Below are 17,004 nucleotides of genomic sequence, written 5' to 3' on the forward strand. Positions count from 1 at the left end.
GAGGCAGTGAATTTACACGCACTACTACCCTTACTGCAGAACTCGTGCGCTGCATTAATCGCAAAAATATACTGCATACATATATATATATATATATATATATCCAGCATGTCCTAACCGTCAGGATATTATAAAACAAACAAACAAAAACACAATCATTTTAAAAGAACAATTCAGTTAAACTTATTATTATGATGATGATGATACAGGAGTGCTGTTGCTGTGCGGAGCCCTGTGTTGCTGTGCAGAGTCCTGTGTGGCTGTGCAGAGCCCTGTGTTGCTGTGCGGAGCCCTGTGTTGCTGTGCAGAGCCCTGTGTTGCTGTGCGGAGCCCTGTGTTGCTGTGCGGAGCCCTGTGTTGCTGTGCAGAGCCCTGTGATGCTGTGCAGAGCCCTGTGTTGCTGTGCAGAGCCCTGTGAGGCTGTGCGGAGCCCTGTGTTGCTGTGCGGAGCCCTGTGAGGCTGTCCAGAGCCCTGTGAGGCTGTCCAGAGCCCTGTGAGGCTGTCCAGAGCCCTGTGTTGCTGTGCGGAGCCCTGTGTTGCTGTGCGGAGCCCTGTGTGGCTGTGCGGAGTCCTGTGATGCTGTGCAGAGCCCTGTGTGGCTGTGCGGAGTCCTGTGTGGCTGTGCGGAGTCCTGTGATGCTGTGCAGAGCCCTGTGTTGCTGTGCGGAGTCCTGTGTGGCTGTGCGGAGTCCTGTGTGGCTGTGCAGAGCCCTGTGTGGCTGTGCGGAGTCCTGTGATGCTGTGCAGAGCCCTGTGTTGCTGTGCGGAGTCCTGTGTGGCTGTGCGGAGTCCTGTGTGGCTGTGCAGAGCCCTGTGTGGCTGTGCAGAGCCCTGTGAGGCTGTCCGGAGCCCTGTGTTGCTGTTTGGAGCCCTGTGTGGCTGTGCGGAGTCCTGTGTGGCTGTGCAGAGCCCTGTGTGGCTGTGCGGAGTCCTGTGTGGCTGTGCGGAGTCCTGTGATGCTGTGCAGAGCCCTGTGTTGCTGTGCAGAGCCCTGTGTTGCTGTGCAGAGCCCCGCGAGACTGTGGGTTCAGGTGCAGTAGACACGCTTTCCACACAAGACTGCTTCAGACTGCCAGCCACTTCAAATTCACAGCGCTTTATAACAAAGGCCTTTTATTTTCAGTTTTTTAATTTTAATTCTGTGCTAATCCAGCTAATTTCATCTCTGGTGTCGGAATCGAGAAACACTTTCAACATCACTGCAGACAATACAGAAAACAAATTTGGGGAACGAGATCAGTGAAAAATGTATACATTTTGGGGTGGTGCAACAGCGGCACCTACTGGCAGCATCCTTGCAACACCGCTTCAACGGAGAAACAGTCAGTGCGCTAACAAGCGTGTAGAAAACAACCACGAGACAAACACAAGAGGTGCCGCGAATCCGTGTGCAGAACAAGTAATGAAAAACAGTAGAAAAGACAGAGCTAGAGAAATACGTTCTAGAGGAGCTCCAAAAGTAAGGAAACGTCACACGCGCTGTGTGTTTATTACTGAGAACTGGGTTACAGTTTTAATGCTTCCCTTTGATGAACACCTGGGAGAGCTCCGACTGATGTTCTCACAGTCCTAACATCCATCTCTCTGTTTTTTATTGATTTATTTTTTTAAAGTTCACACCTCGTCTCACCAGCTGAGGGCAGCAGACACACACACACAGACACAGAGACACACACACACACACACACACACACACACACACACACACACACACACACAGACACAGAGACACACACACACACACAGACACAGACACACACACACACACAGACACACACACAGACACACACACACACACACACAGACACACACACACACACACAGACACAGAGACACACACACACACACAGACACACACACACACACACACACACACACACACAGACACACACACACACACACAGAGACACACACACACACACACAGACACAGACACACACAGACACACACACACACACACACACACAGACACACACACACACACACAGACACACACACACACACACAGACACAGAGACACACACACACACACAGACACACACACACACACACACACACACACACACACACACACAGACACACACACACACACAGACACACACACACAGACACAGAGACACACACACACACACAGACACACACACACAGACACACACACACACACAGACACACACACACACACACACAGACACACACACACAGACACACACACACACACAGACACACACACACACACACACACAGACACACACACACAGACACAGAGACACACACACACACAGACACACACACACACACAGACACACACACACACACACAGACACACACACACACACACACAGATGTGCACAGACACGCGCGCACACACACACACACACGGTGACCCAGAACCTTGCTTCAAACCCATGCATTTGAAATCGATGGGAGTCATTAAGAAAAAACTAAAGAAATATAAAATGAATAGTAGCCATTATTAAATGTTGGTTGATTTATTTATTTTTTTTGTTTTATTTTTTTTTGTTTTTAGTTGCCCAATAATCTGACAAAATTGAAACAGATGCTTAAAAAAAAAAAAAAAAAAATTAAAACAAAAAATAAAGTGTGCCCCGATATAGTTTCACATAAAAGACACCCAATGGTAAAATTATTTAACAGTCTGTACATATTAACAACTTTTGATTCTTTTAAATCTATCATTTTATTTATGCCTTTAATTTTTCTCTTTAGAAAAAAAAAAAGAAACATTTGTTGTTTTCCCAAGGAAAGCTGGGGAGTCTGTGACATCACAAGGTTCCAGGGAGCTCCAGCAGGGTCGCGCTGGGGTCACTCTGGGGTCACTGGTTCAGTATGAACATGCAACCTCAGGACACTTATTAAACCATGACGTTCTGCTGTCTGTATAAAACCAAGCGACTACGCTCAATTCGTGAGGTTAGTAATTAAACGGGGGGAAACATTTCATTTATTTATTTTAATTTAGTAGTCGCCAATGTTCTGTTTTTTTTTTTTTTTTTACTATATTTTGTTCCCAATTTGGAATTCCACCCCTGCGCCGACAGACACGCGAAAACGAAACGTGCCCTGCCAAGCCGTCTTTTTTCACACTGCAGGTCCACAGCGAAGCGATCAGACCTGTAGTGCGGGAGGACAACACAGATCTGGATTACCTGCCGACCCGGACGGAGCTCGGCCAATTCTGCAGCGGCCCCCTGGGAACTCCTGGTCATGGTCGGCAAATGACACAGCCTGACTCGAACCTGCGCTCTCCAGGCTACAGGGCGCATCCTGCACTCCACGAGGAGCGCCTTTACTGGATGCGCCACTCGGGAGCCCCAAATATTTCATTTTTTCTGGGGGTTTGAAAAAACACACAAAAAATAATTGTGAAACTTGTCTGATTGTGTCCTTCCTGTTTGAGCCTAGTGAGGTCCTATTCCTCTCTCTGTGGCAATCCAGCAGTTTGGAATCTCTATGCCCCGCCCCCCCCCTCCGCCAATTTCACCAAGAGCGTGCGAAGTGAAAAAGCATTTTACCACTGCTCGTGAACAGGTGTGGGGCGCCCCCCGGTGACAGCTCTAGGCCAGTCCCTTTGTCTAAGTGGGTCACACAGTACAGTTCCTTCCTTCAGTAAAAACGTGCTTCACGTGATTTAGAAAGAAAAGGCATTATCAAAATCAAAATGAAGACTAAACTTGAAAGAAATGAAAACAGCTTCTATACATCAGCGCAGAGAGGACGCCAGTTCCTACCCTATGAAGACTGTGTTGACTGCGTCTCAGTGGCTCGTGACAGCAGTCAGTAACACGCGAAGACATTCACAAAGTGATTTAAAGAACAGTGTAGAACTCGCTTCAAACAAACTGCTTTCTTCTTCTTTGTTTTCCAGATCGTTTATTGAACAGCTGGTGATCGAGATGTCCTTGTCCTTCTCGGACACATCAGTTAATATCACAGTTCATGAAACGATTATGAAATCAGTGGAGAAAAAACAAAACAAACCAACCAAAAAATAACTGCATCCTAATCCTGAACCAAATAAAATAAAAATGATTTTCCATTTTAACAATTCCAATCTTGTCTCTACTTAACTTTCATTATTTATTTGTATATATATATATATATATATATATATATATTCCCCCACGTAATCTTTTTTGTAAAAAAAAAAAAAAGACCATTTCGTAAAAGAAGAAATCAATCAAATCAAACAGGGCGTCTCTGCTTCCTGTTTCTTCCTGTTGTAAAATCCCACAGGAGGAAGAGAGAGAGAGAGCAAGAGAGAGAAAAACAAACATTGTAAGAAGCAGTTTCCGATTGTCCCTCTGTGTCTGTCTGTCTATCTGTGTGTCTGTGCGTCTTTCTGCATGCCCCGCAAAAGAACAATTGAATCCAGAATTTCCTAATCTGATACAGGTAGAAATCCAGCAGTGTATATTTAAAAAAAAAAAAAAGAAAAAAAGAAAAAACTGTTCTTCTTTCTCCTTTTTCTCTTGGTAGGACTTGTGTTTTCAAACCTTGTGGTATTGCCTAGGTCACACTCACCCCCCCCCTCCCCCAGCTCAGCCCAATGTCCTGCTGTCCTGTGCGAGTGAGTCTGTGGGTCAGTCAGTGCACCCCTGTGTTTGTGGCAGTCCGTGACGGGGGTGGTGTCGGTGAGGAGGGGGTGCGTGGGTGAGGTGTGAGGGGTCGCTGGTCTCGGAGGTGGGGGTGCTAGGGGGAGTGTGTGGAGGGGCTGCTTTGGGCTGAGCTGGGGGACAGACTGGGACTGCAGCTGCCTGACGGGGCCCCTTTTCCTCTGGTCTGGGGGTTCCCCAGCGGGTCGACCCCCTCCGAGTTCTCCAGCATCTCCTGAATGAGCGGAGGCATCGAACCTGGGATCTCCATCTTCAGAGTGATCACACGCTCCGCACCTGAGGAGGGGAGAGGAGAGGAGAGGAGAGGAGAGGAGAGGGGAGGAGGGTGTTAATATATCACACAGTTTAAACATTAGCTAACTGCTTAATGTTTAGAAAATATGCAAGCCAAGTATGTGTTAGTTAGCCTTAGTGATTACGTAGTAACAGTGTGTGTGTGTGTCAGTATATCTGTGTGTTTGTGTGATTGTGGCAGTGTGAGTGTGGCAGTGTGATTGTGGCAGTGTGATTGCGACAGTGTGATTGGACAGTGTGAGTGTGGCAGTGAGATTGTGACAGTGTGATTGTGACAGTGTGATTGTGACAGTGTGATTGTGACAGTGTGATTGTGACAGTGTGATTGTGACAGTGTGAGTGTGGCAGTGTGATTGGACAGTGTGAGTGTGGCTGTGTGATTGTGACAGTGTGATTGGACAGTGTGAGTGTGGCAGTGTGATTGGACAGTGTGAGTGTGGCTGTGTGATTGTGACAGTGTGATTGGACAGTGTGAGTGTGGCAGTGTGATTGGACAGTGTGATTGTGGCAGTGTGATTGGACAGTGTGATTGTGGCAGTGTGATTGGACAGTGTGAGTGTGGCAGTGAGATTGTGACAGTGTGATTGTGACAGTGTGATTGTGACAGTGTGAGTGTGGCAGTGTGATTGGACAGTGTGAGTGTGGCTGTGTGATTGTGACAGTGTGATTGGACAGTGTGAGTGTGGCAGTGTGATTGGACAGTGTGATTGTGGCAGTGTGATTGGACAGTGTGATTGTGGCAGTGTGATTGCGACAGTGTGAGTGTGGCAGTGTGATTGTGACAGTGTGATTGGACAGTGTGAGTGTGGCAGTGTGATTGGACAGTGTGATTGTGGCAGTGTGATTGGACAGTGTGAGTGTGGCAGTGTGAGTGTGGCAGTGTGATTGGACAGTGTGATTGTGGCAGTGTGATTGGACAGTGTGATTGTGGCAGTGTGATTGCGACAGTGTGAGTGTGGCTGTGTGATTGTGACAGTGTGATTGGACAGTGTGAGTGTGGCAGTGTGATTGGACAGTGTGATTGTGGCAGTGTGATTGCGACAGTGTGAGTGTGGCAGTGTGATTGTGACAGTGTGATTGGGCAGTGTGAGTGTGGCAGTGTGATTGTGACAGTGTGATTGGACAGTGTGATTGGACAGTGTGAGTGTGGCAGTGTGAGTGTGGCAGTGTGATTGGACAGTGTGAGTGTGGCAGTGTGATTGTGACAGTGAGTGTGGCAGTGTGATTGGACAGTGTGAGTGTGGCAGTGTGTGTGGCAGTGTGAGTGTGGCAGTGTGATTGGACACTGTGAGTGTGTGCCAGTGTGATTGGACAGTGTGAGTGTGGCAGTGTGAGTGTGGTAGTTGAAGTGTGGCAGTGTGATTTTGGTAGTGTGATTGGACAGTGTGATTGGACAGTGTGAGTGTGGCAGTGTGATTGGACAGTGTGAGTGTGGCAGTGTGATTGGACAGTGTGAGTGTGGCAGTGTGATTGGACAGTGTGAGTGTGGCAGTGTGGTTGGACAGTGTGTGACAGTGTGATTGGACAGCGTGATTGTGAGTGTGTCTCTGCAGTGCTCACCCTTGGCACTGATGCTGCGCAGGTCTGTGATCTTCATCAGCATCTTGGGGAACATGTGTGGCTTGTGCGGTCGCCTCTTCCTCACGTAGATCTTCAGCGCCTCCAGCAGCGGCTCCTGCAGGATATCCACCTTGTCAGACTGTTCCAGGTCCTGCCGGTCTGCGGAGAGAGGGCTGGGGTTACACAACACCAAACACAGCCCCAGAGAGCTACTCCCCAGCAAGTCACTGCCATGCCTCCCCTCTGTTTGCCTGTGTGTATGAGTAGCATACAAAAACACAGAACGACTGAAAAACACAGAGAATGTGAACCAGACCTGGGATAAATACTGATCTCATTTAAATATTCCAAATGCATCTGATATTCTTTTAAATAATTAAATATTTCAAATAATGTTGCTGTGAATATTTATAGATATTCAAATATTTTGATTTCTGTTTCAAATATATTTATAAATGTGTTACAATGATGTGAAACATAATTAAACTTAATTTTGTTTTATATTAAAATATTTTCAAATAAATATTTGAGTGCAGACAGAATCTTAAAATATTTGATATTCATAAATTAAATCTCAAATATAAATACACTTGTTGTGAACCAGAGCCATAATGTTGTGTGTGTGTGTGTCTCACTGTCTGTGTGTGTCTCAGTCTCACTGTCTGAGTCTGTGTGTGTCTCAGTCTCACTGTCTGTCTGTGTGTGTGTGTGTCTCAGTCTCACTGTCTGTGTCTGTGTGTGTGTGTGTGTGTGTGTGTCTCAGTCTCACTGTCTGTGTCTGTGTGTGTCTCAGTCTCACTGTCTGTCTGTGTGTGTGTGTGTGTCTCAGTCTCACTGTCTGTGTCTGTGTGTGTGTGTGTGTGTGTGTCTCAGTCTCACTGTCTGTGTGTGTGTGTGTGTGTGTCTCAGTCTCACTGTCTGTGTGTGTGTGTCTCAGTCTCAATGCCAGTGTCTCTCTGTGTGTGTCTCAGTCTCACTGTCTGTGTCTGTGTGTGTCTCAGTCTCACTGTCTTTGTGTGTGTGTGTGTCTCAGTCTCACTGTCTTTGTGTGTGTCTGTCTCACTGTCTTTGTGTGTGTGTGTCTCAGTCTCACTGTTTGTCCCTGTGTGTGTGTGTGTGTTTCTCTGCGAGTGTGTGTCTCGCAGTATCTGTGTCTTGCTGTGTCTCAGTAAGGCGCAATACCTCCACACAGCAGGCAGATGGCGCTGAGCAGCCCTGTCTCCGCGTCGTCCATCTCAAGCGGCAGCAGCTGGTTGGCGAAGGCGAAGACGAGGTCAGTGAGCGGGCCGAAGCCGGCGTTGTGCATCTGCGTGCGGTTCAGCGTCAGGCCGTCCGAGAACGTCATGGTGTCCTGATCGGGGGTGTAGCGCGTGCAGATCCGCAAGATCTGAGACAGAGTGAGAGGGGAGCGAGGGGTTAACAGCGACACACAAGGGGAGTCGTCGTCGTCTTATTATTATTATTACTGAGCTCACAGAATGAATGCGAAACCTGGCCTGGCTCACACTGCTCTGCAATGGCAGTTTATAATTATTGGTGAGATACTGACCAGGATGTCGAGGCAGGCTGCTTTGAGAAGGGTGATTTGGTCGGCGATGGTTAGTGTGGTGAAGCCCGGCAGTTGTTTGGCAAATTCGACGGTTTTGATGATGCACTTGGTGGAAAGCTCACTGAACTTATCCCACAGGTCAACATCGAGGGACACGCGCTCGTCTGCGCTGTTATTCTAGAGAGAGAGAGAGAGGGAGGGGGGGAGAGAGAGAAAGGGGGGGGTTACAATACTGTCAGCTCAACCACAGGTCAACATCGAGGGACACGCGCTCGTCTGCGCTGTTATTCTAGAGAGAGAGAGAGAGGGAGGGAGGGAGAGAGAGAAAGGGGGGGGTTACAATACTGTCAGCTCAACCACAGGTCAACATCGAGGGACACGCGCTCGTCTGCGCTGTTATTCTAGAGAGAGAGAGAGGGAGGGAGGGAGAGAGAGAAAGGGGGGGTTACAATACTGTCAGCTCAACCACAGGTCAACATCGAGGGACACGCGCTCGTCTGCAGGTGTATGGTACTGTAAGAGAGCGGTCCTTACTGCAGTGTATTTGCCCTGTCTGCAGGTCTATGGTACTGTAAGAGAGCGGTCCTTACTGTAGTGTATTTGCCCTGTCTGCAGGTCTATGGTACTGTAGAGAGCGGTCCTTACTGTAGTGTATTTGCCCAGGTTGGAGAGGGAGGGGAAGGTCTCTTGGTGGGCCTTGCGAACCTTCTCGATCATGATCTCGGTCTCGGGGCTCAGCGTGTAGCTCTCTGTGCACTCCTGCTTCTTCTCCTCCTTCTTCTTCTTGTTGCGGTCATTCCTCACCGCTGCAGAGATAAGAGGGGGGTGGGGGGGTTAGAGGAGAGACGCGACCCTAAACACCCTGGGACCGGGTGTGTGGCTCTAGTGGTTAGAGCTGAGGAGGGACTAGCAGTGTAGGTCTCAAGACTGTGCCTCTGAGCTTTTATCCAGCAGTAATAACCGAAAAAAGAAAAACAAGGAATGTGAAACCCCTGTGATCTCCCCGGCCTCCCCCCCTACCCCCCTCCCTGTGAAAGGAGTCGGGGCAGCAGTGAGAGAATCAGGTGATAAATGGGGCTCAGGACTGAAGTCGTTAATAACGCTGACAAATCACCACTGCTTTCATTAGATCCCAGAGCTAATCTAATAACATAATATGACAAATACCTGAGCGGTAATGGGTTAAAATGCCCTGTGTAAACCCCCACTCTAAACCAGACCAGCACAATCACCTATTCAAGTATTTTTTATATTATCCTAGCTCCACTAAACACACAGTGATAACAAACTCCGTTTTAATTGTAGCACAGCGCGTCACATCAGGTTGCAAGTCTAAATTCGAACAAAATATAATATATAAAAAATAAAATAGAAACATTTTGATTGATACAAAAAGAAAGAAAGAAAGAAAGAAAGAAAGAAAGAAAGAAAGAAAGAAAGAAAGAAAGAACGCAACTACAGGATGCATCACATGTTGTCAAAGACCCCATTCACACCACTGGGCCGCCCCATATCGAGGTCTGCATACCCGTTCACATTTGTGTTTAAGGCGCTTTTGCGCGTTCACATACGTGACTGAAAATTGGTGAACTGCTTGTTTTTTTATGGAACGATAGCCTGCACTCCGAATGGAAGAGCTACCGGATATACAGTAATCCTTTTGTAACAGATGTTTCTATTTTTTTTTTTTTCAATGCAGCACAGAAGCAATTTTATAGTACACTTCTGTAGCTGTGTATATCGTTGCGTGCAAAATAAACAATGGTGGCTGAATATGCCAAGTGGCCAGCATCATTATTGAGAGCCACATTCCTGCAGTTTTTATATTTATCGCTTAGTTACTAAATAACAGGAAGAAAATGATTATGAATGCACTGCAGCTCGTATATTATGTGAAAGAAACAATCTGAACGTTAAGCTGTTAGATTTTTATTAATTTAACATTTTTATGATTAAAGTTGTATGCTGCAGAAATAATTCCCATTCAATAGTGATCCACTGCCGTCTTGTCTAGCACAGCATTCAGCTTTCTATTTACCTCTCGCGCGCCGTGCGTGCGTGCGTGCGAGTACAGGAGGGTCTACTGAGCTACGTAACCACATTGGTCATGTGACACGAAAAGCCAGCCTTAAATCTGCTTTGCGTTCGTGCATATGTGTAGGCCAAACCTGGTCCCGGATTCCACATCGAACCTGGGCTGCCTTATCTTTTTTGAAGCGTTCACATATGAGAAAAAATCGCAAGTGTGAACGGGGTCAAAGAGCTTTATGTTTTCTTAAGGAAACGAATTTGAATGAATTTTAAAAAACAGCGAGCCTTCCACGACAGCATAAACATCTACCACTGTAAATATCATCTACTGAAGACCAGCATATCTGTATTTCTAAATAAACTGACATTTTGTAGTAATGCGTTAACGCTGACAGACTGGCTGTGAATTCCGCCTTGCACAGGAGACTAGGAGGCTGCTCCCAGCATGGGCTGATAAACGAACAGCCAAGGGACTGAATTATCACAGTGTTAGCAGTACGAGTAACAGCAGTTAGCAGTACGAGTAACAATCTGTATGTGAGTGTACAAAGCCTCTCTTACCCCCACCCCCTCTCCTCTCCTCTCCTCTCCTCTCCCTCTCTCATGCTGTTGTCTCCCAGGCCCCTCGAGAAATAAAGTGACTGAATGAATGAAAGTGGCTGCCTGTTTCTTTAAGCCAGGGCCTTCATCTGAGTTGACAAACTGGCAGTGGAGTCATAAGCTGCACAATTTAATGAAGTCATTAAATAACTATTATCTGGGCCTGATAATCAGTCACGGCGGATTGGTAAATGTAATAACAGCGCATTGTGTGTGTGTGCGTGCCTTTCTGTGTGTGTGTGTGTGTGTGCCTGTCTCTGAGTGTGTGTGTGTGTGTGTGTGTGTCTGTCTCTGAGTGTGTGTGCGTGCGTGCGTGCCTTTCTGTGTGTGTGTGTGTGTGCCTGTCTCTGTGTGTGTGTGTGTGCCTGTCTCTGAGTGTGTGTGCGTGCGTGCGTGCCTTTCTGTGTGTGTGTGTCTGTCTCTGTGTGTGTGTGTGCCTGTCTCTGAGTGTGTGTGCGTGCGTGCGTGCCTTTCTGTGTGTGTGTGTGTGTGTGCCTGTCTCTGAGTGTGTGTGTGTGTGTGTGTCTGTCTCAGTGTGTGTGCGCTTATTTGTCTGTTTCTGTGTGTGTGTGTGTGTGTGTGTGTGTGTGTGTGTGTGTGTCTGTCCCTGAGTGTGTGCTTATCTGTCTGTTTCTGTGTGTGTGTGTGTCTGTCCCTGAGTGTGTGTGTGTGCTTATCTGTCTGTTTCTGTGTGTGTGTGTGTGTGTGTGTGTGTGTGTGTGTGTGTGCCTGTCGGTCTGTGTGTCTGCGTGGATGTTTCTCTGTGGATAATTCAGAAATCACTCATGTCCTTTTGGCAAATTCAATAAAAAAGAAAAAAAAAGAAAAAGCTCATGAAGGGGATGGTGGAGTGGTGGATGGGGGAGGGGAGGCAGAGATAATTCGGGAAGAAAATTAAAGCATCGACAGGTCGTCCGTCATCAAGATTAAATTCTATCGAAGGATAAAAACGCCAGTGTGTGTGTGTGCAACTCCGGCTCGCTCTCCCTCCACGAGACATTGATGGAATATTATTGTTATTATTAATAGTATTTTATATTCCACTGTATCAGGCAATGAAATGACTGTTCTATAAAGGTTTGGCTTACCAATGGCAGCCCCCTCCGAAATCCCCCGTCTGTCTTCCAGTGAGGGGGGGGGGTCTGGACTCTTCCTGGCCTTAGTGCTGCATCGGGCTGGGGTACAAGGAGGTACAGTGACTCACCCCCAAGTCTCACAACAACACAGGATGGGGGGGGGGGGGGGGGGGGGGGGGGGGGGCTACACTGCCAGCCTCCCAGTACTGCACTGCCCTGACTACAGCTATCAACAATACGTACCTCCCAGTCCCTCAGCTCAAACCACTAAGCCACACTGCTCTCCTCCTCCCTTCCCTCCCAGTCCCTCAGCTTCCTCCCTCAACACTGAACACTAAACTAGTTTCTGTCACAAAACAGCTGGTATTTTATACTGCAAATGTTTTTTTGAATCCACAATAAGGAGAAGGAGAAGTAGCAGTAATGTGTGAATCACAATCATGCACTAGCAGTCTCTCCTCGGCTCTAAGGGGAGTGCCTGAAACGTGCTTCCCCTTTAAGGAAGTTTGGCTGTGGTCTGGTGGCATCATCCCCAAGTCCAGATGGCCGACTCTCCCCCTCCCCGGGGTTACTTAAGTTCATCTTGCAAGGTCGTGAGCCACAGCTTTCACACAGGCAGGCCTAGCTGAGCACCACACCCCTTCTCCTTTTCTGCACTGGCATTCCCCTCCTATCTTCTCATTACACTGCACAAAGCTATCAGCCCTCAGCTCCAACCACTACACACACAATGCTGCCTCCCTCCCAGTCCCACTACAGCCATACTGCTTCCCTCCCAGTCCCTCAGCTCTAACCTAAACAGACACTGCCTCACTCCATCCCAGTCCCCCTACAGACACACTGCCTCCCTCTCTCCCAGTCCCACTACAGACACACTGCCTGTTTGTCTGTCTTTCATTTTCTGGTTTATGTATTGAAAACTATATTATTTTATTTGCTTGTAATAAAAAACCATGAGAAATAAAATTAGAGAAAAGCTCTCTAACAGGGTCCGGTCTTTATAAAGAGTTGCCCTGAGGAGTGATGAGCGGAGACGCTGTACCCCAATGGACCATCCGGGGGATTACCCTTCCTCTCCCTTTCCCTCTCTCCCTGTCCCTCTCCCTTTCTCCTAGCCTGTCATCTCAGTTATTACCTTGTCAAACCGATCATTATCAGGAATGTAAAGCATGATATGGCACGCCTTCATTAGAGCTAATGCAATCCAACAGATGAACTTTTAATTAAAGCTAATGGAGACATCCATTCAATTAAAACGTACAATTAAAAAATAAATAAATAAAGTGCTCGCTCCGATCACACAAACGCGCTTCATTTTTTTTTTTTTTTAAGGGAAACAGCTGTAGCCGTATCATTCCCTAATGGCCCTGTATCTTAGACAGACAGGGCTATCAGGATCTGTCCGTGTTAGTGTGTAAACACAGACGTGTGCTCCAGTGCTAATCACCCCCCAGGTGCTTACAAGGGGATTATCAAGTATCCAGCTATGCTATTTCCACAATATTGAGATTCCACCGCAGTTCTATAAATAAAAAATAAATACTTAGGATCAAAAATAAAATACAGTAATCAGTCGCATATTCGACTGCAGTGGGACCAGTCAGGGCGGATATGTAAAAACGCAAATTCACACAATTATTGTTTTGAGATTCAGCTTTTATTAGGGAGCTCCCCTAAGTCCCTTGTTTAGAAGGATACAGGGTATTAATGCTTGTGACGGAGTAGCTGTCTGCCGTGTGGGTGCGTGCATTCGCTGCTGAGTGACAGGCAGGAGAGATCGAGACGGAGGTTGAAGTTGATACGCCCCCCGCAGGCGAACAGGATTTATTTACAGATCAACACACTGCACAGGTCACCTGACACTACCAGCAATGGCAGCGCACGGAGCGCATACAGCACAGTGTATGGAAACACTGGTGGCATCTGCAATCTGTGAACTCATCTTCTCTGTTCAATAATAAACTAACGTTGCTGAAGACATTAATCATGGCAGATAAACTGTGTAAGCTTTTAGAGAGGGCCCTTTCAGACCATGATTATAATACAAAAAAATAAATAATAAAAATGATTTACTGTTCTAGCTCAGGGATGGAAATAAGACTCCCATTGCATAGCAGTTTGAGTCATTCCTGGTTTTAATTACAGACACACCTGAGCTTGTTACATATGGACTGTGGCTAATCAAACTGGTATGTAAAAATTGGTGATACTGCTATGCAACAGGAGTCTTATTGCCATCCCTGCATCCGCTGATGAACCTGAATGTGTCTGAAACACTGTGTGGAGGCGGTTGGTAGCTTATGGAAAGCAAGGGAAGCATTTGGTTTACGATGTGTGGTCATGATGTCTTGCGAATCACATGACTGATTTACACCCACAGTAAATCTACACCATGCTCTCCCCACCTCCCCTCCCCTCCCCTCCCCTCCCCGTCCCACAGGCCTATACTAATGCAATCCCATTCACCACAGGATTACCATCACATGATCAGTAATGTCCAGTCCCTCCCTGTGCTGCTCATCTCCTTGCTGTGCTGTGCTGTGCTGTGCTGAGCTACACTCGGCTGTGCTTCTACCAAAGGGGAGACTGTTGCCAGCTTTGATACATTTACCCTCCATGGATCCACCCCCTCCCCCCCGGTCGCACACACAATTTAAATTCACTATTCACTATTTTGTGATGTTTGCAAACATTCCGAGTGCTTCTGGGTTCGATGCCTCTTTTCTCTGAATCCGTCTTTAGCTGGCTTTGAGCGTGCACCCGTAGTGCCAGGCACTGAACATCCTTCCTCGTTCCATTCAGATCATGTGACTTTTCACCTCTGCCGGAAACCACCAGCTGTACTCTACAGGAAGGCTGTTCAGTGCCAGGTCAAAGCAGATGATAATAACAATGTCAATGTCATTATAAGTCACGCTGTAGCCTACAAGCAGCAGCTACACTTACAAGAGTGCAGATCTCACACTACGAGTGTCAACGACAAAGCAACTCAAACGTTTAAACCATGACAGGGTCTCTAGAAACAGATTCAGAACATCACGTTACGTCTGTTTTTTTTAATTTAGATTTCATGACTTATAATCTGTTTTTAAGTGTTCGGTGGCTCCTTCTAATCAAGTTGCAAAGCGTATGCGAGAATAAAATACAGGGAGCCACCAAACACTTAGGAACACACATTTGTAGCTGACCCCTGCCTTCCATTATTAAAGTTTCCCAAAGTAAAAGCACAGCAGAGTGTAATATAGCATAATGAAAGCATGGTAATGTATAGGGAAGCATTGTAAAGCACAGAGAGGTCTGGTAAAGCATAGGGAAGCATTGTAAAGAATAGTACTGTACGGTAAAGCGTATTAATAAACATGGCAAACATGGCAAACCATGGGAAGAGCATGAGGGTAAAACATCCAAAATACAGTGCAAAAATACCATGGTAAACTTTTATAAGGGGGATCACTCCCTCCCTCCCTGCCTCTTCCCGCCCCCCCCCCCACTCCCTGGTCAGCAGGTCACTCTCTGGCAGTCTCAGTGGTCACTCACACTCTTTGGACATCCCGACTTCCAGGCACTTCTGCAGCCGGCAGTACTGGCAGCGGTTGCGGGTCACCTTGTTGATGACGCAGTTCTTCTCTCGATGGCAGGTGTACACCATGTTCTTCTGAATGCTCCTCCGGAAAAAACCCTGCGAGGAGGAGAGGAAAACGACAAGGACAGCGATTCAGAAACGAGTCACGCCACGGAATTCAAAAACCACACAAGGACAGCGATTCAGAAACGAGTCACACCACGGAATTCAAAAACCACACAAGGACAGCGATTCAGAAACGAGTCACACCACAGAATTCAAAAACCACACAAGGACAGCGATTCAGAAACGAGTCACACCACGGAATTCAAAAACCACACAAGGACAGCGATTCAGAAACGAGTCACGCCACGGAATTCAAAAACCACACAAGGACAGCGATTCAGAAACCAGTCACGCCACGGAATTCAAAAACCACACAAGGACAGCGATTCAGAAACGAGTCACACCACGGAATTCAAAAACCACACAAGGACAGCGATTCAGAAAAGAGTCACGCCACGGAATTCAAAAACCACACAAGGACAGCGATTCAGAAACCAGTCACACCACGGAATTCAAAAACCACACAAGGACAGCGATTCAGAAACGAGTCACACCACGGAATTCAAAAACCACACAAGGACAGCGATTCAGAAAAGAGTCACGCCACGGAATTCAAAAACCACACAAGGACAGCGATTCAGAAACCAGTCACACCACGGAATTCAAAAACCACACAAGGACAGCGATTCAGAAACGAGTCACACCACGGAATTCAAAAACCACACAAGGACAGCGATTCAGAAAAGAGTCACGCCACGGAATTCAAAAACCACACAAGGACAGCGATTCAGAAACCAGTCACACCACGGAATTCAAAAACCACACAAGGACAGCGATTCAGAAACGAGTCACACCACGGAATTCAAAAACCACACAAGGACAGCGATTCAGAAACCAGTCACACCACGGAATTCAAAAACCACACAAGGACAGCGATTCAGAAACCAGTCACGCCACGGAATTCAAAAACCACACAAGGACAGCGATTCAGAAAAGAGTCACGCCACGGAATTCAAAAACCACACAAGGACAGCGATTCAGAAAAGAGTCACGCCACGGAATTCAAAAACCACACAAGGACAGCGATTCAGAAACGAGTCACACCACGGAATTCAAAAACCACACAAGGACAGCGATTCAGAAACGAGTCACACCACGGAATTCAAAAACCACACAAGGACAGCGATTCAGAAACCAGTCACACCACGGAATTCAAAAACCACACAAGGACAGCGATTCAGAAACGAGTCACGCCACGGAATTCAAAAATCACAGCCATCAGTATGACGAAAGCAGCTGACCGTGGTGTATATCAACTGAACGGAAAATTGGAGAACTGGCATTTAAAACCTAGATGTAGTTAGGTAAGCAAACGAGGTGCAGAGTGTATTAAAATGACAGATTTGCGGTGTGTGGGGGTGCATGCATTCACGCAGCTGGAGAGGCTTCAAGCTGCAGACAGACTGCAGTATACTTTGTGTAACTGTGTTACTTAAACAGCAAATTGTATTCTGGTGTTAGAAATGTGTCCCAAAGAGACGCACCGCTCACAGTGGGAAAAAGAGCAGCTGTCTGGCTTTGCATACATACCTACATGATATTATACAATAATTATACAACAATATCTTTAT

The 17,004-nt window shown here is 46.9% G+C and overlaps 1 protein-coding gene across 8 annotated transcripts in view; it reads right to left on the reverse strand.

Annotated features, from left to right (window-relative positions):
- Positions 1-2,471: 2,471 nt before the first annotated feature.
- LOC117433414 (retinoic acid receptor alpha-A) overlaps positions 2,472-17,004 on the reverse strand; it is a 101,405-nt gene continuing 86,872 nt past the window's right edge. For 6 of the 8 annotated variants that reach the window (XM_059006660.1, XM_059006661.1, XM_059006662.1 and 3 more), the window contains 7 exons: positions 15,283-15,424; positions 11,758-11,844; positions 8,684-8,844; positions 8,039-8,215; positions 7,672-7,876; positions 6,490-6,648; positions 2,472-4,911 (listed from right to left, as the gene is read on the reverse strand). In XM_059006660.1, the coding sequence (XP_058862643.1) occupies positions 4,712-4,911; positions 6,490-6,648; positions 7,672-7,876; positions 8,039-8,215; positions 8,684-8,844; positions 11,758-11,844; positions 15,283-15,424 (1,131 nt within the window). In that variant the 3' untranslated portion in view covers positions 2,472-4,711. The remainder of the gene's footprint in view (positions 4,912-6,489; positions 6,649-7,671; positions 7,877-8,038; positions 8,216-8,683; positions 8,845-11,757; positions 11,845-15,282; positions 15,425-17,004) is intronic. The other 2 variants (XM_034055660.3, XM_034055661.2) reach the window with 1 other exon arrangement.

Source organism: Acipenser ruthenus, chromosome 33, assembly GCF_902713425.1.
Source record: "Acipenser ruthenus chromosome 33, fAciRut3.2 maternal haplotype, whole genome shotgun sequence".
Lineage (NCBI taxonomy): Eukaryota > Metazoa > Chordata > Actinopteri > Acipenseriformes > Acipenseridae > Acipenser > Acipenser ruthenus.